A 27004-nucleotide genomic window follows, 5' to 3' on the forward strand; every position below is an offset into this window, starting at 1 on the left:
CTATGCAGTTTGCAGATGATGTTCCCTGATTTGGTTTTCGTTTTCATCACACTCTGTGAATCCTTGGCCCTGGCAAGCACAGCTATAACCGCATCGGGGTGAGGTCCTCGTTGATGAACAGACCTTTGTACTGGTCTCTCCCCTTTAACTTGAACCGTGCATCATACAGCTCATCCCTTCTCCTCCTAGCCACAAACCTGACGATGGCCTGTCGAGGTTTGCCGTCGGTTCTCTGTTTTCCAACCCGATTGCACATGGAGATGTCATCGGGTTTGATGTCGACCACAACTTCTTTGGCTATGTTGCATACTTTTTGGATGAGAGCCTCACCTGTCTCCTCCTCATTCTCAGGGAGGCCGTTCACCCGCAGGTTTTCCCTCCTCATCTCCTGCTGGATCTCGTCTTGTTTGAATTGCGTACGAAGGAGGTATGGGTTTACGATCTCTGTCACACTCGCCATTGCAGGCATCTTTTACAGCCTGCACATAGCAGGTACTGCAGCTTTAACCGCTGCTTGGACAGCAGTAGCAACAATTGTGGACATGTCACCCTGGGCAGCTCTCGCCCCCATCTGGTAGATTGGCCAGCCTATATACTTAAGTTTAACACTTAAGTTTTGAGCGCTCTGTGTGGTGTGGTTGTGTATGGGGTGTGAGGGTGTGTGTGTGTGTGTGTGTGTTAGTGTGTTTGGTCTCCTTTTATATGTAGGTTTATCTGTTGCTATTGTATAATATACATTATACATTATGATTGTTCTGATATAATTATACTTGCCATGTCGTAGTGTGGGTCTAGGGCAATTACCCCCTGGGCAATTACCCCGCACCCTTCCCCTGGCCCTAATCGTAATCCTAATCCTGAACCTAACCCTAACCATAACCCAAACTCCTGACCCTAAACCTAACCATAACCCTAATCTCTACTCCAACCTTACCACCAACTAGTAATTGGCCGGAGGGAATTGCCCTCTCGGGGTAATTGCCCGGATACGCGTAGTGTATAGTGTGTGAACTTACGTCGTGGTACCTTGGTCTGCTGTCGGTGGTTTCAGTGACTGATATGAATGTTCTCTCAACTGCTGATTATCATGACGAGGAATGTCACTTAATCATTGGCCTTTGTGCTACTGAGTCCCAACTTAGACCCCGTTTACAGTGCGGGGCCGGGCTCGGCCGCGGCTCGGCCGCGGCCGAGTCCGGCCTCAATTGCGCGGCCGAGCCTCGCAATTTTGTCCGTTTACACTGCTGGGCTCGGTCGCGCTTTTGATTCAAACCTTTCAATATTTTGTCGTAGTGGCGCTCTGCTTGTAAACAAACGCAATTTGGTATAGCCTGGTTTTCAGACCCTTTGCCAACTGATTCCGTGGCGACGAAGTCGCCGTTCGGCCAAAGGCCTTTGCCGAAGGAAAAATCCTTTGCAGGACAAAACCACCTTAAACTATACTAGTTTTCCACGTTGAGGGGGTTAATATCGTGAATAGCGAAATAGTACGGGCAGAGGGTCTGGAAGCCAGACTAAAATCGGCCGCGCATTTGGCCCAGTTTGCGTTTACAGCAACAAGAGGCCGGGCTCGGCCGCGGCCGAGACCACCTCCAGAGCGAGGCCAAATGCGAGGCCAATTTTGGCCTCGCATTTGGCCTTTTGCGCGTTTACACTGAAGCGGGGCTGGGCTCGGCCGCGGCCGAGCCGCGGCCGAGCCTCGCACTGTAAACGGGGTCTTATTTGTACCTTGCATAGGGCCCCACTCAGAAGCCTTGCTTCTTTCGGGGTCCTAAAAACCATGTAAATTTTTATATCAGCGATTTGTGTTATCTTGTTATTTATGTTTGGTTTTTGAATAAATTGACATTCATTCATTCATTCATTCAATTTTGAGCAGTTGTATTATTACTATTTTTATTCCAATCTGGAGCATGCACATCAACCACTGACAGTCTGAATTCTACACGCAGCCGGGCGTAGGCCTACACCGAACCCTATCTTGTGAAGTGATGATCCATCGCATGCATGGAACCAAGGAGGTGTGAGAGAACTATCTCCTTGATGAAACCAAGGAGCTTCAAACACGAAACGATGATTATGGGTAGGCCTATTGTGTAATGTGTACTATAACTGTACGTAACACGCCCACGCACGTGGGTTTCCCCGCCGAAGTTCGAACACTTTGCACCACAGAGTACAGAAGCTAGCGCGGCGAAGCGGAGCTCGATCACACGTACGGACACACGAACGAAACTACGCACACTTGCGCGCGAGTCGAGACCGATCAACCAAAACATTCGCATCCACACTCCCGATCGTGACAGCTATCATTCACTTTAGACTACAGGTAAATTTTACTTGTTGTACAGCAGCTAACAATCTCGATCCTGGAGGAGAGATCAGGCGGCTTAAATAAGGTACGACAAGACTTTTTCGATTTGTGTGCTGAAAACAAACAGCCAAACTTCTTTCCTTCTGTAACCTCTCTCTCAACCATCAAGGTGAAAGGTGTCTGTATTTAGAATAGTGCTTCGCCTACACTGCACTACATTGTTGTACGTACGGCGCGGCGCTGGTGATAGATCGCTGTCTGTGCACCCCTGCCTGTATACAGTGTATGTTGTGCATTCCTTATCCCAAACCAAATTAATAAAAACAGAATAAATGCTTATTGTTGGGCAGTTATTCCCTTCTCGACAAAGGTGTCCATTATTTTTTTTTCTATTTGCCAAAATATCGTAGGCTTACAGTTCACAAAAGGATTAGAAAAGAACATTGACTTGCTCGAGTAGTAGGCCTATCACTCTTCATATCAGTAAATTTACAGACAGCAGGCCCAGACTCCTACATTGACATTGTATTTCGTTGCCCGAATTTGAATGGGTGGGCGCACAGTAAAAATGTAAGATTTTTAAAAAGTGAGAATTAAGCGATTATTGTATGTTTTCCATATTCAATTACCAACGTGGTAGTCCTAGATCACTGATTACCTGGCAATACAAACATGGTAATACAGTGGACTCCCGTTATAACGAAGTCCTCGGGACCGGCAGTTTTCTTTCGTAATAACGAAATTTCGTTATAACCGAATGAATAAACAATAAAAATACATGGAGTTGATAATGTTGCGGCCCTAAATTTTATTTCGTTGTAACCGGAATTTCGTTATAACCGTGTTCGTTATAACGGGAGTGCACTGTAATGGCCGATTAGAATGTTGGAACTCCCCCCCCCCCCAAAAAAAAAAAAAAAAAACAAAAAAACAAACAAACAACAAAAAACACCTGCCATTAAGTTACTGAAGGCATTATTATTGTTAAAGGACAAGTTCACCTTCATTAACATAAGGATTGAGAGAATGTAGCAATATTAGTAGAACACATCATTGAAAGTTTGAGGAAAATCGGACAATCCGTTCAAAAGTTATGAATTTTTGAAGTTTTTGTGCAGTCACCGCTGGATGAGAAGACTACTGCAGTGTATGATGTCACATGCGTACAACAACAATAAAATTAGGAAAATATATAAAAGAGAATTTCACAAAATTTCATCTTTTGAAAAAAGTACACATTCCCTTGACTCGTTACTGACATGTTATGGGTATTATTCCACTTGCCTTTTACAGCTTTAGAAAGAGGCAAGTCAAGTGCTCTTTTATCATGCGAAAGAAAGCGAAAATATGTTGAATTTTCTTTATATTTTCTTTATACTGTTGTACTCATATGACATCATGAGCCTTAGTAGTCTCCTCATCCAGCGGTTCCAACACAAAAATTTTAAAAATTCATAACTTTTGCATTGATTATCCAATTTTCCCCAAACTTTCACTGATCGTGTTCTACTAATATTGCTGCATTCTCTCAATCCGTATGTTTATGAAGGTGAACTTGTCCTAACGTTAGACCCTATTCAGTACAGTATCAATGGCCAAAAATAAAAACGACCACAGCCAGAAGTTCACCTTTGCCTTTTTATTTTGTTCAGGAGGTGATCAGAAATTTTAAAAGAATTGGTAATGGTATCAACCCGCACCAAGGTTCGACCTTTGCATAAGATGGGTTTCAAGTCGAATGTCATTGAGTTTTATGTAACCTTCTTACCCAAAATCACGTCGGACTAGCTAAAAATCATAAAATTCTGAAGTTACTAGTCCGTCTGGCTAGCCAAAAAATCGCTTCAGTATCAAAATTGATTCTAAGTAGTCCGCCTGGCTAGTTAAAAAAAAAAAGTTAAGTGCGACGCCTGGGCTAGCTATAGGCTATAGGTTATTTCCCATAGACACCTGCCCGAGTATAATCGGTACTCGTCCTCGACAGATTAATACACACGTGATGTGCTTTTGCCCCGCAGGCAATGCGTCATTTAAAGTCCTCGAACCTCGTCTATAGCGCTCAGCTTTCTCTTGATCTCAGATCTCACGCATTCTTTCTAATAAAACAAATAGGCCCTTATAAATGTTTTTTTTTTTTCCATTTGTGCAATGGACAGAATATTTCATTCAGTGAAAGATGAAATTATTGATCCATTCAACTCAATTTCATCTTTCACCTCACCTGTCCATTGCACTTATGTACAAACATTCATTATTTGTATACTATTTTTTTAACCATGAACCTGACTCGTTTGAATCACTGAATAAATTGATCTTGACATCGTACAGAGAATAATGTCTACATGCTTGTATACTTTCTAAAAATGTAAAGGTTCCTACTTGTTAGATATTTCAAATGCATTCCTTTTAAGCATTCACTTGATTTTTTTTTTAAAAAGGCGAAAAATGTAAGTTTTAGTCAATGTTGCCCAGTAACATCTCATAAAGCAACTTGTGTTTTGATTAATGAAAGAGCAGTTCATTCTCTTCAATTTAACACATTCATGCAAAATAATAGCAAGATACGATTTTAAAGGGGCATAGTCCCGGTAGTGTAGAGGGCGCTGTTGATGATACTGCCGATCACCGTTAGCATTGATACAAAGATTACCGAAGTTGAGCTGTCATCAAGAGTAAAGTGCGTAGCTGTTGCTAAGTAACGTTGCCTTCGTTCTCTGCGCAGTCTGTAGTAATGCCAGGGTGCGTGCATATGTGCTTGTTATTATATTATGACATCACAAAAGAAGTTAGCTAAAGTTGTCATCCCCCTCAGCCGAATCATGAGCCGAACTGTGATCCGACCACTGACTACAGTGAATCGGACTTCTTCGGACTCGGGGAAGTGGGCCAAAGCATAAGCGCTAAAGAGGAGTCGATAGCGTAGGTCTCTATAGGAAACTTGCGCAGTGCGCCCGCGTACGCATTTGACTAAAACACCGGGACCATGCACCTTTAAAAGGAAGTCATTTCAATGCATTTCGCTCGGCTCATATGCTCATTATGTATGCACACTGATCGCTGCTAGGTTTGATTGCATACAACTGTAGTAGATACGAGCGATTTTAGTGCAGCGATGCACAGACTGTTGTAGGTGTAGATCTGTAGTATAGATCAAGACCTGGTAAACCAGTAGTGAAACGACCTTACTTCTGGCATTAGAACGATACCTACAATAGTGATACAGTCTATGACACACTGTTGGCAGAATACCAGCCACCTCTACAACTCTTCATGTGTTGCTAACACTCGTTATTATCATGAATAGATCTACATGCACACATACAATGTACACGTTTGTACAATGTGTATAATCCTACATTTACCATGTAGCAAAACAAAGCTGCTACTTGATGGAGAGGGTCTGTGCCTGTCATATAAATTATAAGGTAAGTGAGTTGAAAAGCTCAGTCTGTTTTCCTTGGTGGCTTCTATATCAAGATCTCCAGAAACCTGTCGACAAGATCAGATTCTCTGCCGCATCAATGCAATGTTCTGAGACGTCAGTCAGAGTCTGTCAAACGAGGACACAACAGAGAACAGAGCTCCAAGATGTCACAGCAAGCGCTTTTAAACCGGAAGAAAGCTGCTGCTCTAGCTCGTGGCAGGCAAGACAACATGAAAGGGTTCATAAAGGGATCAATCATCAGGATCAAGATGGAAAACTTCATGTAAGTACATGTTATCGAGTGAGGTAATATAAGGCAGTAAGATTTTGCGCTACACGTACAATGTACACACTGTATCACAGAGAACATGATGATGTATAACTTTTGTAGCCATATCTTTTCATCTACTGTACAAATTTGTAGCAGATGTATTATTACTTGATGACAATGATGTGTCTCTGAATGGCTGAAATTTTTGGCAATCAAGGGATTTTGTAGGGGGCAGACACAGTCCCGATCTGGACAATGACACATATCTTTTATTTTTTATTTATTTATTTTTTTAATAGATTACAGGAATGTACATTTTTGTCCCATATTTCAGCTTCTCAACTATGTCAATGCAAACAACCATATGGGCATCGCCATCCTTTATGACACTATTGCCATATGGCCAGATGCATGCAGAAATCGCATAAAATCTATTTTATTCCAAAGTCGTTAGTTGCTTAATATCCCCTGTATAAATAAGTACATACAGTATGCATAGAGGCATTTGCGCATCATCTTCTGATAAGCCAGCCATATGATGACATAAATGGTATCCCAGGGTACCAAATGAAAATCAGCCAATTTGTTGAATTATTATTATTTTTTTTTTAAAGGTTGTACCCTGGGTGCCAAAAAGAGGAAATTATTTTGGTGCTGGAGCTAGCGCGCGCTAGCCACTGCACTGCACTGCACTGAAACACACACACGCTAGTGGTAGCACTCGTGCCATGCACGCATAACATGCAGTGGCATGGGAATGACTATGTACACGCACACGCAGTGCATGCATTTTTTCTCTAGCTGTCCTCGAGTGGACGTGGGGTGGCGCTACACAACGTGGTAAACCGGGGTACTACGATACCCCGGGGTAACGCGTGATGCATCATATACTACTGTGACCAATATTGTTGGGATAATCTGTTTGTCATCTGTACATAATGCTGCTAGTGCAAGACAGTGAAGTGTGGCAATACAAGTAGCATGGCACTTTTCCCTTAGGGTATTGTTACACATTTGTTTGTAGCCTACAGTGGTACACGTATAGTAACCAGCTAATATGTCAACAGGGCCTTCATACTACTGAGAGCAGTTATGATTTAAGACAATTGCTGGTAATTGCTTGTGTTTGTTTTGTTTTGTTTTGTTTGTTTGTTTGTTTTCCAGGACATATGACTCTTGTGAGGTGTATCCAGGGCCACATCTCAACATGATAATGGGCCCAAATACGACTGGCAAGTCAACCATAGTGTGTGCCCTGTGCTTGGCTTTGAATGGCCCCACCAACCTCCTTGCCAGAGCCAGAGATGTGAGTAGGGAAAGCTGAGGAAGAAATATCAGTAAACAGCCTCTCACACAGACAATCAAGACTGTGTCATGTTTAGTTCTTTGGTACTTTGAAACTGAACCTTTGGTGACAAAAAAGATTCCACACCTGGTGTCATGTAGTTGGCAGTCACAGAATTTTAACTGCTTACTGTTCTTCATCTTGATAAACACTATATGTGACCCTGCACCACAAAACAAACAAAAAGTCACCAGAAAGGATTTTTAGTTAAGGACAGATCCTGAAAGAGCAGACTCTAAGCTTTAAAATTATGTATAACTCAATTCAAGTGGACTCTCCTAACATATCTAAATATTGGAAAGAGAGCGCACATTCTGAAAAAGTATGAAGCGAGAAAAGAGGCTCTGAAGTACACAGTCTATCTGTCTATTCAAGTGTTTAAACTCTTAATGTGCCAGGCCCAAAACCCCTAACGTGCCAGAGGTTTTTACCTAACGCCGGAACGTTTCGAAACTGGACTGACAATGAAATTTAAAACCGTCATATCTCTGAAACTATTGACTGTTTTGAATTGAGTTCTACACAACATATATCAAGAAATGTTTGCTCTTTCGTGTCATGCAGTCAGTTTGCCACAATATCTATCTGAATCTGAAATATTGCAGAAATATTTGATACATCAAAAAATTATTAGAAATTTTTGTGTAGTATGGAAAAAAAGAGTCAGTCTTGTTTTTTCTTCAATGGAACGCTCCCTTGACTCTGTGAGAAAGTTTTAGAGCAACATCTCCTCTTTCAAATGATAACAAATTTGCCTTCTAGAATTGTATGATTCCAAAGATACTAGCAGTTTATTTTGTCTTAGCAATTTCTCTTTCTGCCTCAGTAATTCATTCCCAAATCTGAGTCCTTTAGTCCCAGATCCTGTATTTGAAACTAAAGTAATTGTCCCGGGCCCTGGAATAGTGTCTTTTGTCCACCTGAGAAGGAAGAACCTGCTAATCCTCCTTTTGTCTACGCGGACCGCGGGCGGGTGTATTCTATTGAAATCGGCAGGCCTTTGTCCACGCGCAATTCCTATGCTAGCGTGGGGACGATTAGAGATGTTCACCAAAACAAAAGGATGAAAGACTTGACCGACGAACGAAAGCTGACCATCTTTGAGGGACAAAATCAAAGCAGCTTCCCGCAGGACAGGAGTGGAACCGCATAGACAATACACGCAGAGTCAATAGCATACACACGCGTGGTTTACCTATGAGACTTTCGATCCATACACATCTTGCAGAGGGTGCGCCCGCTGCGGATTTTCCCGATGTAAAAAAAAATACACCTAGCTGAAAAATCGTGTATTTACTCAAAATTTTCCAATGTAAGCATGCTCATATTTTTAGTGGAAACGATGGCTATGCTAATCAGCTACCAGAACATGTCATTGGCAGTTGCTTGGTGTAACACATTACGGTACCACAAGAACTTAAAGTGAAAACTAAGTTCTGGTAAGGGCCTGAGAACCCGTCTGACACCATTTCATATTTGCTTGCAATATATCGAAAGAGTCTACAAAGAAACTTACCTGGCTGACGCGGTTTGCCGGAATGATGAGTCATTTTGGAGTATTTTGAGAAAAATAATAAAAGTCGGTAGACCGACTTTTATTCCAGAAGGCTCCAGACTAACTCGGTCTCAGGGAAAACTCGACCCTATTTCAGACAATTTACACACAGTTCGTGATCGCCATGTTCATCAGTACTCTATACTACGGGTACCAAACGAGGCCTTGATGAGCAGACAGGAAAGTGCGTGCTAATCCTGTACAAAACAAATGGACAGCGCGCGGTCCTCAAGTCTAAATACGCACATCACCTCAGTTGCTGAGACGCGCGGTCTTTGAAGTTTTTGTTGTTGTTTATCAAGCGTCTTTGATTGCTTTTAGAGGTGCTTGAGGCGCACACTAATTTTGCATGCGCGCCAAAGAGGTTTTTGATGCGCGCGTTGCAACAACTCGGACCATTACTGCGAGTAGCCAGAACGCTACAATGTACCGTAGTTTATACAGGCCGCTCCCATATGCATAGTACAACGCTGTACAATCCAGAGGGACAACCAATACAACTCATCCCGCCGCCAAGCACAGCGAGACCGAGTTATCCCCGAGTCCGAGTCTAGCCTGACCCCGTTCGGGTAAGTTCTGAGACTAAACGTTTTTGGTTAATATTTCCCATTTTCGTCGTTACCCATCGAATATCTTGTTATTACAGCGTTATTCCGCACATTTCCTAGGCACACGTTCACATTTTGGAGCAAAATTTGACAACTTTTGCAGGCGTACCAGAACTTTCTTTGGGCTTTAAATGATCAATGCTTTTCTCGCTGTTCTTAGTCGCCGATCAGCGACCATGGCACGTCAGGACTAAGGTCGCCGTTCGGCGACCATGGCACGTTAAGAGTTAATCTTTACCAAACCATGCTAGCTGTGCGATGAATGGGACAAAAAACAGGATGTAAACCACTTGAGCAACAACAATGAAGGGATCATCAGATTAAATTGAAATTGAATATGTTCTATCAACACATTCTGTCCATGATTAGTGCCAACTTTCAAAGCAGTAGCATTATCCCTTCAAAAGTTATTAAACTTGAAAGTGAAGAGTGTGCAAAGGGTTATCAAGAAATGAAAAGGGGCCTCTAAGACATACCTGGTCTCACTACTCTACAAAAAAAGGGTTGTTGAAAAACTACTAAAAATGCACTTTCCCACTCATTTTATAATCCCAAACTTAAGAATAATGTAGAAGGATAGCTCTTTAATAAAATATGAAAAACTAAATATTGATTTGGTTGACCCATTTCACCTTTTTTGAGTCCTTACGTGAAATCAAGGGGTGCGACTTTTTGTTCGTTATGTGCACGGTCACATATTATATCTTGCATCATTATTTTGTAGTCTACAAAAGCATGAAATGTGGAATTCAAAGAAATATTTATCATAATGAGTATGATGGCATGATGGGGGACATAGCAGCACATGATTGACAATTTTGTAGTGCACATTATTAGAATGACCCTGACATGTATTGCTGTTATGTTAGAAGCCAATGCTACACAGACCTGCAGAATTATACCAAGTTCTCCAACAATACGGTCTATAGTAACAGGTAGTACATGTACATACTCAAAGATGATAAAGTACCATGCAGTCAATGAAATGTAGTAGCTGTTGTTCGTGCAGGAGCTCAAGAATGTGGCTGTTTTTCCCCGCAGATTGGAGAGTATGTGAGGTGGGGCACAAACAAGGCGGTGATCGAACTAGAACTGTACAACCCAGGCAACAGAAACTTTGTGCTCCGGCGGATGATCAATCGTCAGGGCAACCAGTCACACTTTTTCAAGAATAATCTGGGGATAACGGGCAAACAGGTGACAGAGTTTGTGGCAGAAATGAACATCCAGATTGGAAATCTCTGCCAGTTCCTGCCTCAGGTAAATATCGTAGGTACAGACTGTAGTGCGTTGTTTGCTAGTCCTCTGCAGTGGTCTTGTGAGTGTAACACCCAACAAATTTTTGTGCATTTCTCCCACAGGTTGTTGGTGGTGGGTTGATGGGGCAAACTGTTTAGGCTAGCTCCCCACACAAGAACTTGTGTGTTCTTCTCAAGTAGAAAAGAACACACAAGTTTGATCATTGATGATTTTGGACGAATTTAAAGACATCACTTAATGGTTAGCATGGCTTTACTTTCTTGGGTGTTTTGTCTTCTGTCAATTATCAGAATTTTGGAGCTTATGTCTTTTGACACTGGTAAAATAACTAAATTTGTATTTTGTGCATGCTCAAAATTTTACAGTTTCCTGAGCTGTTGCAATGAGTTGATACACAGCAGAACTTCCATGAATATACATCCCCAGGATAAGGGTGGTATGGTTATGGGGAAAACCATTAAAGCCTGCTCCCCTCTGCGTTGCTTCAGCTTTATAGGCAGAAATTAATCCAAAACTGATCGTTGGAAAAGATGCTATGAGTTGGCTTTTTAGCTCACCTGAGCCGAAGGCTCAAGTGAGCTATTGCGATCGTTCTTCATCCGGTGTCCGTCGTACGTAAACTTTTTGCATTTTCATCTTCTTCTTAAAAACCCCAAGACCGATTTTCACCAAACTTGGCAGGTAGCATCCCTGGGGGGTTAGGATCCCAATTTGTTCAAAATGGGCACCATGCCCCACCCAGGGGGCCCCCAGGGGGGCCCAACCCCCCCCCCCCCAAAAAAAAAAATAAAAAATTAAGGAATCTTTAAAAATCTTCTTCTCTAGAACCAGAAGTGATAGAGCTATAAAGTTGATACTATGAGTTAGTACATTAATGACTGTAGTTCCAAGTTTGTTCATGGCAGATCCAGGGGTGCCCCCTTGGGGCTGGGGGTGGGGGGGGGGGGGGGGTGGGGAGGTCCAAATGGGGCCTAAATTGTACATTTTCATCTTCTTGAAAACCCCACGATGGATTTTCACCAAACTTTGCAGGTAGTCAAGGCGCAGGTACCCAGAAAAAATGACTTCGTTCAACCCACCCCGCAGAAAAGGTTTGACTGCATGGGGTGGTCGGTTGGTTCCTCTGGAACACCCCTAGATAGTATGTGGTTCCAAATTGTGGTATCAATAAAATTTTACAGGCCACTTTAGTTGTGACAAGACCTTATTGTTCGAAAAAGAGTCTACACGCGCTAAGACTACTACACGCACCACTAGCACTGCTACAGGCGCCAGTGAGTGCCAGTGGTGCGTGTAGTAGTCTTAGCGCACGCAGACTTTTTCTTCGACAAACAAGGGTTTTTGCCTGCAAACTAACTTTTCATGCCAAGCTGGGGTCGGCGTAGTGTAGTTTCTAGCCGTTTTTATTTTGTCTTTATTTCTCCGAGTTGCAGCAAGCTGAGTGAAAGTGCATACCGAGTGATTCCGACACCCGAACCGGTTTTTTTTTTGGTCGCAGTCACTGGGTATGCGCCCTCACTCGGCTTAGCGCAATACAGCAGGCTTCTGCACAATACACAAGCTGCAACTCAGAGAAATAAAGATGAATTAAAAATGGCTAGAAATTAGACTAGGGTCGGTGACGCTTGTCGCTATTGGGGCACTGAAAAGGACAAAATTATCACAGTTTTTGCATTTATTTCATAAAGAGTTCATCAAAACTCCATAAAACTATATATGTACATGTTGCTGGAGATGTCAGCAATACAATGGGATACATTGTAAGGTATAATATTGTGCATGGTTACCATGGTAACAGGATGCCTACAGGTGATTGGTAACCCCTCCCCCCCCCAAAAAAAAAAAAAAAAATATCTGGAATAAAGACAGGTTTCTTTCTTTTGCCTTTCGTGCACATCACCCATTGTTTATTGGATCTTAAAGTACCTACCTCAACACCATAAAATTAGCCTGGATAAAAGGGAAAGGAAGCCCAAGATTTTTCCATCATTCTCTCCAATTAGCATTAATTCATTACTGCACATTTTGAATAAATAATAGTAATACATAGCATTTATAAAGCGCTTAATATCATATTTCTAAGCGTTGGGGAAAACCAAAGCTAGAGAACGAGTGAAGAAGAAAACAATAAGCAATCCACATATAAGTACAGTAAACAATCATATATATGACAACAATTACAAATACTATTACACTACCGACACAGATAACACTGCCTAAAGAGATATGTTTTGAGGTTTGACTTAAATGAATCTCGTGTATTGGCTTGTCGGATGCTGACGGGAAGATTGTTCCATAGTTTAGGGGCAAGAGAGGAAAAGGCACGATCACCATAACGTGTGTTGGTATGAGGTCTAGAGGATAACTGAAGATTGGCAGTGGTGGCGGAACAAATCACATGTAGGCATCCGGTTACCATGGTAACCATGCACAATATTAAACCTTACAATGTATCCCATTGTATTGCTGACATCTCTAGCAACATGTACATATATAGTTTTATGGAGTTTGGATGAATTCTTCATGAAATAAATGCAAAAACTGTGATAATTTTGTCCTTATCAGTGCCCCAATAGCGACAAGCGTCACCGACCCTAGTCTAATTTCTAGCCGTTTTTAATTCTATCTTTATTTCTCTGAGTTGCAGCGTGTGTATTGTGCTGAAGTCTGTTGTGTTGCGCTAAGCCGAGTGAGGTCGCATACCCAGTGATTGCGACCAAAAAAAAACGGTTTGGGCATCGCAATCACTCGGTATGGGCTCTCACTCGGCTTGCTGCAACTCGGAGAAATAAAGATGAAATAAAAACGGCTAGAAACTACACTACACCGACCCCAGCTTGGCATGAAAAGTTAGTTTGCAGGCAAAAACCTTTGTTTGTCGAAGAAAGGTCTGCGTGCGCTAAGACTACTACATGCACCACTGGCACCAGTGCCTGTAGCAGTGCTAGTGGTGCGTGTAGTAGTCTTAGCGCGCGCAGACTTTTTTACGTTTGTTCCAACAAATAATGATGAAAAGTGGCCTGTAAAATTCTACTGATACCACAATTTGGAACCACATACTACCTGGGGATGTTCATGGAGGTCCCATCTACCACCCTGTCTGGTCAAACCTTTTCTGCGGGGTGGGTTGAACGAACTCCTTAATTAAGCCCCTTACAGGAATTAGCGCCTTGACTAAGGTAGCATCCCAAGAGGGTTAGGATCTCAAGTTATTAAAATGAATACCATGCCCCACCCAGGGGTCCCCAGGGGTCCCCAGGGGGGCCCCAAACCCCCAAAATTAAGGTATATTTAAAAATCTTCTTCTCTAGAACCAGAAATGATAGAGCTAAGTTAATACTATTAGTTAGTACATTGATGACTGTAGTTTCACACATAATTGTTTATGGTGGAATCAGGGTGTCCCCCCCCCCCCCCCTTGGACCCAGGGGAGGGGGATGGGGAAGGGTCCTAATGGGGCCCACTAATTGTACATTTTCATCTTCTTCTTGAGAACACCATGGCCCAATTTCACCAAACTTGGCAGGTAGCATCCCTTAGGGCATAGGATCTTAATTTGTTCAAATGGGGACCGTGTCCCACCTGGAGGGCCCCAAGGGACCCAAACCTCCCAAAATTAAGGAATCTTTAACCCTAATCAGGCCGGGCTTTTTTGGCTATGCTAAAACTGGAGGGGGGGCGCGCCCCCCCCCCCCCCCAAGATCTCGGACATCAATGGTGCGATCGCGATGAAATTTGGCATGCGTGACACCCACATCATAATCTACAAGATTATGTCATAAGATTATTTGAAACAAACAATTTCTAATTTTAATTGATTAATTATGCAAATTAAGCTCAAGATCATATTTTAGCCTAATTAAAAGCATTGAGAGTCTACTTTTTGGTTTGTAAATCTGTTTTAGTATATGATGACATAAATGGTATCCAGGGGTACCAAATAAAAATCAACTATTTTGTTGAATTAATTATTTTTTAAAAAGGTTGTACCCTGGGTTGCCAAAAAGCGGAATTTATTTTGGTTCTGGAGCTAGCTCACGCTAGGTACTGCACTGCACTGGCACTGCAGTACACTGCAGTCACTGCACGCTATTGCTAGCACAGCGTGCCATGCATGCGTAGTATAACATGCAGTGGCATGGGAATGACTATATACATGCACACACAGTGCATGCATTTCTCTGCGGCTGTCCTCGAGTGGACATGAGGTGCGTTACACAATGTGGTACTCCGGGGTACTACAGTACTCCGGGGTAACGCGTGATGCATCATATTCAACAATAGTACATCACAAAAACTTCCAAAAGTCATTTCAATTCTTATGTATTTTATTGTTTTCAGAATTTCTTATGTATTTCTCTGTTGTTTGTTTTTCCTTTGGTTTTTTATTGGAAATTTTCACCGACCACTTTTCTGCCATAATTAGCACAAAATTAATCGATGAAAGTGATTAATTGTAAAAATAATCAGGTTTTTATGACTTTCATGACAGAGCACTGTTTTCCAAAGGAAATGTACACAAAATCACAAAATTGTGCCCGTTTTAGGGTGACATGCCGTTACAAAAATGGGCGGAACTTCGAAAAAGTATGTGCTGACGTTGCAAATTTGCTCTCAAAAGTTGCGCGAGACTTGAACAAAGAAAGCCAGGAAGCCTTGCGACGAGGCCTTCTCGCGTTACAGAATTATAGCGCGAAACGTCGGGGGGGGGGGGCAGATTCTGCCCCCCTGGCCCTGTTAGGGTTAAAAATCTTCTCTAGAATCGGAAGTGATAAAGCTAAGTTAATACTATGAGTTAGTACATTAATGACTGTAGTTTCAAGTTTGTTCATAGCAGATCCAGAGGTGCCCCCCTTTGCGGGCAGGGGGGAGGGGTGGGGAGGTCCAAATTGGGGCCTAAATTGTACATTTTCATCTTCTTTTTGAAATCTGCATGATGGATGTTCACAAAACTTGACAGGTAGCATCCCTAGAGGGTTAGGAACTCAATTTGTTAAAATGGGCACCATGCTCCACCCAGAGGGGCCCCAGGGCTCCATCCCCCCAAATTAAGGAATCTTAACAAAAGTGTTCTTCTCTAGAACCAGAAGTGATAGAGCTAAAATTGATACTATTCATCTTCTGCTTGAGAATGGCTGTTCAAATTTCGGTAGAGCTGTGTGTAATTTAGATTGGTGACTGCATGAAAGGTGAACTTGCGATACTCGGGTGAGCACTAGACCCGCGGGTCTCTTATTTAGATTCTCTTTAGGCAAACTGCGAGGATGCTGCCATTGCCTTTAATAACTGAGTCGTCCAAAAAACATGAGACAATTTTGATGAACCATTTTTGCCAGGACTGATTTGTAGTTAGGATCATGCATGCATTAGTCTTCAACTGAGACTTTTGATTATATGTTATTGACTGATTGCTTTTCAATTCATTCCTGTCACAGGAAAAGGTATCAGAGTTTGCGCAGATGAACCACATAGAACTGCTGGAAAAAACGGAACAAGCAGTGAGTATATTACTGGTTGTACCTTAATAGCATTGTCTTATACTGACATTTGGGTAGGAGAAGGCTTGTGATTAGAGTGCAAGTCTTTGTGCCCTTAACCCTAACCAGGCCGGGCTTTTTGGCCTGTTCTGTGGCCGGGGGAGGGTTGATTCAACCCCCTTCCCCCCGAGATATCGGCCTTTGATCGCACAATCGTCCTGAAAATTGGCACATACATTACTTGACGCGTAATCTACCACTCTATAAAACAAAAAATTAAATTTTCCATTTTTCATATTTTATATATGCATGAAATCATAAATTTTGCTCTAATGCAGAAAATAATGCTAATGGCATTCTAATTTTTGTGACATTATTCGTTGTAGCATTCCTAACAATGTCCTTGAAAAAAGAGATGGTATCAAAATTAATTTCTTATGTATTCTATTGTTTTATGAATTTCTTATGTACTTTCTGTGTTTTTCGACCTTGTGTTTTTTTCGTTTTTTTCACAAAATTTGTTACAGAACCTGTTTCTAGCATAATCATGCTAAAATTAATTGATTTGAGCCATTGAAAGTGAAAATAATATCTTTTTGAACAAGGCGAGAAAACTCTATTTGCTTTAAATAGACTTTGCACACAAAATCACGTTTTTGAGCCATTTTTGGTCTGACAAGCATGTATAAAAGGTCGTGCAGCGTAGTAACGGTATGTCCAACTTTCGCGAAAGTGGTTTCATAAGATGTGCGAAACTTGAAAGTAAAAAGTCCGCGAGCAGCGCGATCAAAAAAATTCGCGCGGCAGAATGGTCCCAACCCCATTTGAGGACGAATCCCAAGGATACTCGGGCAAGTGTCTATGGGAAATGTACATTGTAGCAAAATTCAGCCTGTCGTCAATGGGTGTAAAGAACAGACGTATTGCATGGAACGAAAGGAATTAAAATGTTGTAATAACACTTTATATTTGACCAAACAAGAATGAGTTAAATGGTGTGATGTATGATGTCAAAGATCACAGGTTGAAAAAAAAAAAAAAAAAGAAATTGCAGGGTGAAAAATGTCAAAATTCAGGTACTGTTGTACCAAGTGCTGGGTGGCTATTAAAGATGACTGCTTTCCAAACCTTCCCTTCCTCCCCAAAAGAAAAGAAAAAGAGTATATATATAGATATTTGTGTATATGATTCGGCATGCCGTACACCGGGGTACCGTTGTAACCCGGGGTACCGCGTTGTACAGCGCCATCTCATGCCCATTATTTCATAATGCGTATCCGAATTCGGATACGGCAAAGTCGTAGCAATGAACTAGCACCATAGGTGTTTTTCGAAGTACACTTGCATGCATTAATTGTTGCATAATCACAAATAAGAAAACATTTTTGTGCATAATAATACTAAAAAATATTTTGACACATTTTTTGGTAAGCCAGGGTACAGCGCTGAAAAAAAAAAATAATTAATTTAACAAAGTGGCGAATTTTCATTTGGTACCCCAGGGTACCAAATATTGCATCATATGCAAAAGAAAAATATATATTTATGTTTTGACATTCAATTCCGTACTAGGTGGGGGATGAAGATCTCTTCAAGGACCACCAGACACTCAAGGAACGTCACAGCAAGGAGAAGGAGCTGCAGCAGCAACTGAAGAACAAGCAGGACCGCCTGGGGAGGCTGCGGCACGAAAACAGCCGGTTTGAGCGTGACGTGGAGCGCTTCAGGGAGCGCGAGAAAACTCTGGAGGAAATCGAGACTATGGACAAGAAGAAGGCGTGGCTGGTAAGAAGTCATTTGACTTACAGCTTGCTCGTTCATACACTTGTCCAGTTCTTCGTAGCAGATGGTGTAAAATTTCTGAAAAGTATCTGGAGCAGAATGGGAGGGGTCGGGTAGTGTAACCACTACCACAGTTGATTCTCAGTAGCTTAAAGTTCATAATAAAACTCCTTTTGCAAACATCACAAAATTATGGAAAGTTGAAGAATAATGCCTCCCAGTGTCTTGTATTAAATCTTACAGAAATACACCGTAGAGTTTAAAAATAAAAAAATAAAAAAAAATGATAAACTAACATCATGTCACTCGAGAATTCTGCTCCCCTTTTGTACATAACAGCTGAAACTTTTTCAGGGTCCTAATATTTCACTGGGAATCTGTACATAATGTAGTATTCATTCCCCCTCCATCGTAAAGAAGTTTCCAGTTTTATTGTTGTGAGGTAAGGTCTGAATTACCTACCTCTACAATACCAATACCAGCTTATGAAAGGAATCTAATTTTCAAGGTTGTAAAAAGAACACTAAACTTTAAACAGGGGAAAAGTGTGGGTACATATTGTACAGAATCAGCTGCCATCAAGAGTATTTTGTGGGATAGCCTTCTTTTGAGACTCTTGAAATTCAAAACAAACAAAAAAACAAAAACAAAACAAAACAACACACAAATAAAAATCCCACAGCCTTGACACAAGGCTGTCTAAATTATGATGACAGTGTGGGCGTCACCATCTGTGATGTGTGAGAAATGTCTTTCTTGTGAGAAATGCCCCTAAATTTCTATGGTTTACTGTGTAGCCTGTGTGCATGATATTTACACAGAATGAATGCATTGTTTATTTCTCAGCAATTGTCACTGCCCATCAGCTACAGTGAAACCAGAGATGTTCACTTGCATGAAACTTTTTTTTTTTTTAATTCCACAAGGAGTCCAGATTTCATGAAAGTTCTTGTCTTCACAATGTATTGAATGCTCAAGTATCGAGTAGCACATGTATATGCATAATTTTTCATGGTCGACAGTTCGCGAACGTTTTATGCCGCGAAAAAGGCTGTCAGCTCCAATTTGCGAAAGTTTCTTGCCACAATTTTTTTTTTTGGTGTGTATTTCTTCATGCTTAAACTTTTTTCTTATTTTCAGTTGTACGATGAGAAACGACAGATATTTGAGGCCTGCAAGAAGGAGCGGAAAAGCCTAGAGAAGCTGGTGATGGAAAGAGCGCAGCGAGCCCAGCCTCTGGAAGCAAAACTGAAAGGAATGTCGAAGAAATTATCTGCTTTAGAGGACCAGAGAAAAGCTGTTGTAAGTTTACAACCTTATAAAGGATTGTTTGGAGATTTTATTTGAAAAAGAAAAAAGAAGAAAATTGTGAGTGAGTTCAGATCATAAATCTTTTGTTGTTGTTTCCCATTACTTTGACAAATCCACTGTGACTACAAGCCATATTTTTTTTTAGTTTTTTTTTTTTTTTTTATAACCGACATGAACATTGTGGATGCAAACTACTAAACTTTTTTTTTGCTGTTTAAACGGCTTTGCTAGAAGAAAAGACTATCAAAGAAAGAGTGATTTACAATGAGAATGAAAGCTGACACCTTTTGCGTGCTCAGCATAGTCAAAGCTAATATAGACCAAACAAATTGAAAAAAGAGAACAAAATAATTTAATTTACAAAACAATAGAAATCATGAGTATGTGTGGAGTGCTATGGAACACGTATGCCATGATGTGTTCAAGGACCTTTATACTGAATTGGTCTTTGGTATAGACTCGGTATTTATTTGATGCTAAGTATTTATCTGATACCATGTTTGATGAGGTTGGAGATTGAAACAAATAGCTATTACACCATTTCAATGAGGGCCTTTCTCTGCAACCATTCTTCCAGGTCATGTTGAAGTATCATAGGTAAACATAATATGTGAAAGATATGCTAACTGAAGAGGAAATATCTTTGTAAATATTAAGGATTGAAAGTATTTATGAGATGCATCACGGTTTAAGCTGAAGACAGAACTTTATATCCTAACCCCCTCCTCCCCCCCCCCCCCCCCCCCCCCCGATCTCTCAATGTATTCATTGTTTTCAGAGACTCCAACCCCAAGCACCTTCTGATCTGGAGATTCTCCCGCCTGAAACCCCTCGCAAACGGGAGACTCCAACTTGATGTGCGCAAAGCGCACATCATGAGCGCAAAGTCCCTTGCGGTCTAGGGTTCTAGATGCTCTCTCGCGCTATCTAATGCTTATTTTTCATCGTACAATGACATTAAGAAAGAAATCATTTCAAGCGGGAGAAATTAAATCTCAGGTGGGAGAACGGTAGATTCTGCAAAAATGGGCTTTCGGCGGGAGATCTCCTGTCGAAAGCGGGAGAGTTGGAGTCTCTGAGTTTTGCAGTAACTCGAAACATTGAATGGAACAAAGTCAAAGTGTGTTTGTGTCAGACACCATTATGTTCACTTTTTAAATATATGTAGCTTCATCCCACAACATGGAATGTGCTTTTATCTTTCTTTCCTTCAATTCTATTTATGTAGAAATCAATGAGCTGTGTCAAGAGTGAGAAAATATGCTGACATGTTTCTTTGTTTGTCTTTTTCCGCCTCCTCGGCACTTTTTCCTCTTTTTTTTTTTCTCTCTCTTTTATGTGTAGGCAAGTGATTTCTCCAAGCAAGAGTCAATCATCACTAAGAAGCAGAAGGAGTTGGGGAATTTGGCCGAGGAGATCACCAAAGTTCAGGAAGAACTGCGAGCAAAGAAAGCACAGGAGCAGGAGCGTGCGTCCAAGTGAGTTGTCATGGCGATAAAAGTGGGCTGGCGTTAAAAGTGGGCTGGCGTTTCTCTCTGCTGACAAATTTGTGCTTGTAAAGGATTGCAATGACATTTTACTCAGTGACAGATATTTCGTGCTTTATGCCTGAATGCACAAAAAGTTGTTTGGATTATATCCATGTTTTTCATATTAGTCCTGAGACTGAGACAGGTGCAAGATGGGCCTGACACATTGATCCATAGGCATATTTTGTATAAGCCATGTGCTAGATTTAAACCACCTACTTTTGAATTGCACCCATTTTTTTCTCTTCTCTTTTCCCTTTCATGTGCTATTTACACTGTGTGAAGACATAATGTGAATTGTATTAAAGTGTTTGCATGTGGCACATAACTTCAAAGAATAAAGAGTAATTAGATACTTCAAGCTTTTTATACAGACACTTCCTTTTGAACATTTATATTTTATTGAAGTATAAATGATAGAGAACAACTACAACAGAAAAATCAAGTAGACTTGAGCTACTCAGCACAGTTTGTATAAACTCAACACAGGCATCCTCATACTATTGGACAACAGTTGGAATTGCATGATTCTTTAAAGCTCTCTTTTATCACAACTGAATATTTATGGGTTTAATTGACAATAGCTTTGTTTGTGGGTGCATTGAAATGGATTACATGTAAAAAGCTTGCCTGTTACTGGCTTCATAATACCTACTCTGTAATTAGAAACATGCATATGGTTTAGAATTGAATACCATATAAATAGCATGCCCGTAACTGGCTCTATGATATTCTCAAATCAAAAAGATTCAACACCACATGTAAAGTAGCAAACAAATCTGAAGTTGAGCAGTATGTAAGTTTTAGGCTAGGTTGTGAGCTATTTATCACAACTCTTTAACCCGCTGAAGACAAGTCCCAAGTATTCTCGGGCAGGTGTCTATTGGAAATGTGTGTTGTAGCAAAATCAGCCCTTCCTCAACGGGTTAAGATTCTGCTATGAAATTGTCTTACAAAACTTTGATTTTGTATTTATGATGAAATGGCAGACTTGGGTAGGTGATGTATGTTGGTGTTGATGATTTCAGAATACATGAGTGGAAAAAGGAAGTGCAGGGCTGGAAGAATAAGCTGGAGACCCTAGAGCCAGATGACAATATCAAGGTAAGAGATGATGATGATGGTGGTGATGATGATGATGATGATGATGATGATGATGATGATGATGATGATGGTGATGGTGGTGATGGTGGTGGTGGTGGTGGTGATGATGATGATGATTATGATGATGATGGTGTGGATGATGATGTTGATATGATGATGATGGTGGTGGTGGTGGTGATGATGATAATGATGATGATAATGACATGTTGATGGTGATGGTGATGATAATGATGATGATGATGGTGTTGATGATGGTGTTGATGATAATGATGATGTTGATATGATGATGATGATGAGGAGGAGAAGGAGGAGGAGGAAGAAGATGGATGATTATGATGATGATGTGGAGGAGGAGGATGTTAACGATGATGATGGTGCTGAGGTAGAGGATGAGCCTTAAAAGCACCTTGACTTCTCCTGATATGGGTACTAGGTCTCCAAATCACAAATATAAGAACTGTGATCAAAGCACATAACACAATAGGACGTAGTGCTGTGGTGGTCACATCGAGTGTCGTCAGCTTCTACCACTGATCTCTATAGGAGGTATGATTCCTATAGGGAACAGTGGCTTCTACTCATGCACTTACCACCTCACCTTCAGTGCAATATGGAGAGTCACATTCCCCATGTGTAGCCTATACTCTCCCTCTTTGTGCATCAGTATGTGCAGTGTGTGTGGACAGGTGTGTGGCAGACAGAGTATGAAGGGGGAATAAATATGAACAAATGGGTTTAAAGTGTCATAATGTGCATGTTGCTACAACTGTAACTTGAATGGTGTAACCAAAATGTGTTCAAGTTAGCAGTCATGTGCTGCCTATTCTCTGCATTGGCAAGGTCATAGACATTGAACTATGAACTCTAAAAAGAGTTATTTTGTGGATCGAATGAACAAAAATTTGTTCCTTCGATACATTTACCAAAGCTATGAGACTTTGGAGTCCTTTTTCTTTTATGACCCCCTTAAAGATAATAAAAAGTTTTGGTACCTCAAAAGTTTCCCTGAATTTCCGTGTTTCAGGTTAAAATATCTATCATATAACTGACACTGTGAGACTTACTCGCCCAAAAGTGCTCTCATTTCTTAGTAATCATGCAATTAACTGCGACCAACAGCCCCATACGCATAGCGACCAGCAGCCCCATACGCATAGCGTAATGGGGCTTCGCATTGTAGCATTCAGGATCATGACAGATTTAGTATCGCGCGTAAATATCAACTTAAAATCCACAAAATTCTTCAATTTGAAGACTTACCAATTAAGTTGAAGTCTTGAAAACAGGCTTTGGGCAATGTTTGGTTCTGCCAATAGTCCCTTTCTGTTCGAATTGATGACTGAATGTGACTCTGTCGAGAGGACCTTGGGAGAGCTGCATACACTGATTACTACGACCAGCGCATACGCACAGATCACATGCGAACAAATTTCAAATCCATGAACGGATAAGATGTTTGTGTGCGCATGCGCTGGCCGTCAATTCAGTGTAGCTCTCCCAAGGTCCTCTCGACCGAGTCACATTCGTTCATCAATTCGAACAGAAAGGGACTATTGGCAAAACCAAACGTTGCCCAAAGCCTGTTTTCAATACTTCAACTTAACTGGTAAGTCTTCAAATTGAAGAAATTTTTGGATTTTAAGTTGATATTTACCCGCGATACTAAATCTGTCATGATCCTGTAAGCTACAATGCGAAGCCCCATTTAGCTATGCGTATGGAGCTGCTGGTCGCAGTTAGCTACACAGTATGCGTATGGGGCTGCACGCTGCTGGTCGCAGTTATCTCGCACAATACGTGTACTATCTCGCCGCCGCACGGCGGCGGCGGCTCTGGTATGAAACCATTTTTGAATGATTACTAAGACATGAGAGCACTTTGGGGCGAGTAAGTCTCACAGTGTTAGCTATATGAAAGGTACTTTAACCTGAAACCCAAACTAAGACAAGGAAATTCAGGGAAACTTTTGAGGTAATACCAAAACTTTTTATTATCTTTAAACAGAAAAAAAAAACTTGTCTCCTGACCCCTCCTGATCAAGCAGTGACCACTGTATAGACAGAAATACCATGTTTTGATGAGAATGCTGAAAAAAAGTTAATGTGCCTGTGCATTTGAATTTGCTGTGAATTCCTTTGCCTTTGACATTTTCCCCTGCAGCCTCAACTCGCAGCCAACCTTGCAGAGTTAAACGAAGTGACAAAGGAGACCACTCAGATAGCTACAAAGTGCAGCAACATCAATATGGAACGAGATGTCTTAAAAGGCGAGATCGGGGGTGAGTAGTAGTGCATGTTGAATGTTCCTGTATATTTTGTTATATTTTATTATTATTTTAGGGTGGTTGGATACTAGGTGGCAATTAGTTATACATGATCATGCCCCCAAGGGCAATGTTCAAACAAAGGAAGCAGAGAAAAGGCCTACTGTAAAAGTGAATTTTTTTTTGCAGTGTGGAAATTTTTTAGCATATCGCACGGCATGAAACTAGCGTGAAAATAAAAGCATTAGTAAATTTTGCTTGTAAATGTATGCTATGGTATTTTGTCACCTTGATGTTGCAGAAGTAGGAAACACTTGAAATTCATTGTACCCAGCTGAGTGCAAAAAAATTGCTCTTGTGAAAATTTCCATTTTCACAGTATTGAAATCAGGACATGCACATTTGGTAGGCACACAATGCATATAGCTACTGGAGGTGTGTATACTGCTTTGTATATAAGCCAGTTCATAATTAGCTCGTGAACACATTAGTACAAATGAACTTTCTTTTTTCTCAGTTGGTTCGGTACTTCACTTGTTTTCAAAGCGGCATAATGCATTATAGACTTGCCTGACATATTAATTTATGGAATTCGTGTTCAAACAAAGAATGAACTTGCGTTTAGACCAGGTGACCAGAATAGTCCCATCAGTTGACATTTTGCGTTTAGACCAAGTGACAAGAATAGTCTGTCAGTTAACATTTTAGCAGGCATCCATTTCATTATTGTGTACTGAATGCCAAAACAATCTTTTTCTTTTGATATTACCAAATACCAGGCTTGCTCTCAGGTGGATGTGCTGACAAGCACCATTTAGATAAGGATCACATGAATAATCATCACATCACAGATGCTTATCTCGGTGAATTAACAGACCAGGATACCTGTTGGTACAAATGACCCTTTTCCGCTCATGTGCAAAGTAGAATTACAAACTGGCCTATTAAGGTAGCTATGTGCTGTGAGAATCATTTTGTGTTTAGTAGAAAGGAAGCAAAATAGATTCACTGATGTCAGTTATAACAGAGGGTTTAGTAGATTTCATATGATTAAAAAAGATAGAAAGATACAATACGAGACACCCTCATCGATGAGACATATATGACAGTGACTGAATGCAGATTGTTTAACCCATTCCTTACAGGAGCCTGGCAAACCAGGTTCCAGAAATGTAGACAACATTGGCTGCATTCGTGGTCTAAATTCATGTTTATATATGCTATGCTGCCCAGGAAAATGGCTCAGATAGAAAGATTAGAATTTCTTCTATCAATATCAGTTTTCTTTCTGTAAGAAAACCACATATATTGCAGTATTATATGCCCTTTTTTAATGTAGTGTGCATGTATTTTGCTGTAAAAACTTGTATGAAGATGTACATAGCAGTCAAGGTTGAGCTCAGTAGATATTTGCTTTCGCTGACCCTATTCAGTGACCCACTTTGTATAGAACAAAAGAGTTTATGAGCCCATCAACGCATGCTCTATTCATACCTTGCGCCCAATCGATACTTTGCATTGTTCGATGGGACATGTAGTTGACCGTGGTATTTTAAAGGGGATACATATACATGTACTGCTTGACTGCTTTTGCACAGGCGGATTACCAACCTTTCCGTTCTTTGACCTGCAAAAAGAATCTGGTTTGGGTGCATTGTGAAGGCTCTCGGATAATTTACGGGAGAAATGGGTTAAAAACATTACTGTGATGTGCCATGTCTGAGTAAATATAAACATGGCATTTTCAGCATTACTTTGCTTTGTTTGCTAATTGGCATGCACACTGGAGTGGTTTCTTTGCCATTTGATGCAGATGTCTGTAAACTACTGTAATTGTCAATGATTAGAGATTCTCCCTAATCCATATTGTGTCACCGTGGACTGAGACACATTAGTACACCTGAATGATCATTGCTGCACGTAGTCTACAACAAGGTCCAGATTGGGTAGATTTCTTAATACTGATGAAAAAGCTTGGCAGGTTAAACCATGTGCCTGGGTGTGTGAAGGGCTAAGGGTTAATATGTCTTTGTTGCCCTACTGACATACTATGAAACACACCTTCTGTCTTTGTGATGATGTGTTTCCTTTATCTTGACACTGCAGCGCTGAATAAAAGGCTGAAACAGGTCAACGACCTGAGGGATCAGAGATTCCGCCTCCTAAAGAACAGGTTCCCCGACATGGGGAATGCAGTCATGTGGTTGCGCTCCAATCGAGACAAGTTCAAGAAGCCGATTCATGAGCCCGTAGCTCTAGTGGTAAGAAACATTTCTCGTATAAAGTTTGACTTGTGTGTCCCTTTTGCGACTTTGAAAATGTAGATTCCTTTCATAAGCTGGTATATTGTAGAGGTATGCTTCTCACAGAATGATCAAACTGGAAACTTCTTTATGATGAAATATTACTATAAAAGATTTCCAGTTAATGTATTTGGACCCCAAAATATCCAACCGTTATTCTAGGCACAAGTGGGAAACATGTGACCCGCTACAACAAAAGGATCCTAAAGTTGCTGACGGCTGAGCTGAGAAAATCGAGTTTGAAGTCAAATTATCAAAATCGGTCAAAATGATCGGATTTCTGTTTTTGACATAATTTTTTAGTCTAATATATCGTCTATCATCAGCCAAAATTTTGAAGCTAAATGGTGAAGTCACAATCTTTATTTGTAGTTCTCATGCTTCGATGCATTGAAATTTTTCACCCACTTTAACATTTTACTTCCTTGCCCGCTCGTTTCCATCGTGCCATATTTGTT

The 27004-nt window shown here is 40.9% G+C and overlaps 1 protein-coding gene across 2 annotated transcripts in view; it reads left to right on the forward strand.

Moving 5' to 3' along the window:
* Positions 1-2301: 2301 nt before the first annotated feature.
* LOC140230759 (structural maintenance of chromosomes protein 5-like) overlaps positions 2302-27004 on the forward strand; it is a 46006-nt gene continuing 21303 nt past the window's right edge. For both annotated transcript variants that reach the window (XM_072310898.1, XM_072310897.1), the window contains exons 1-11: positions 2302-2399; positions 5792-6021; positions 7174-7315; positions 10559-10777; positions 16213-16275; positions 17827-18039; positions 19177-19338; positions 20692-20825; positions 21905-21980; positions 24141-24258; positions 26350-26504. In XM_072310898.1, the coding sequence (XP_072166999.1) occupies positions 5903-6021; positions 7174-7315; positions 10559-10777; positions 16213-16275; positions 17827-18039; positions 19177-19338; positions 20692-20825; positions 21905-21980; positions 24141-24258; positions 26350-26504 (1401 nt within the window). In that variant the 5' untranslated portion in view covers positions 2302-2399; positions 5792-5902. The remainder of the gene's footprint in view (positions 2400-5791; positions 6022-7173; positions 7316-10558; positions 10778-16212; positions 16276-17826; positions 18040-19176; positions 19339-20691; positions 20826-21904; positions 21981-24140; positions 24259-26349; positions 26505-27004) is intronic.

The sequence above is a fragment of the Diadema setosum genome, chromosome 7 (genome assembly GCF_964275005.1).
Source record: "Diadema setosum chromosome 7, eeDiaSeto1, whole genome shotgun sequence".
NCBI classification, from domain to species: Eukaryota; Metazoa; Echinodermata; class Echinoidea; order Diadematoida; family Diadematidae; genus Diadema; species Diadema setosum.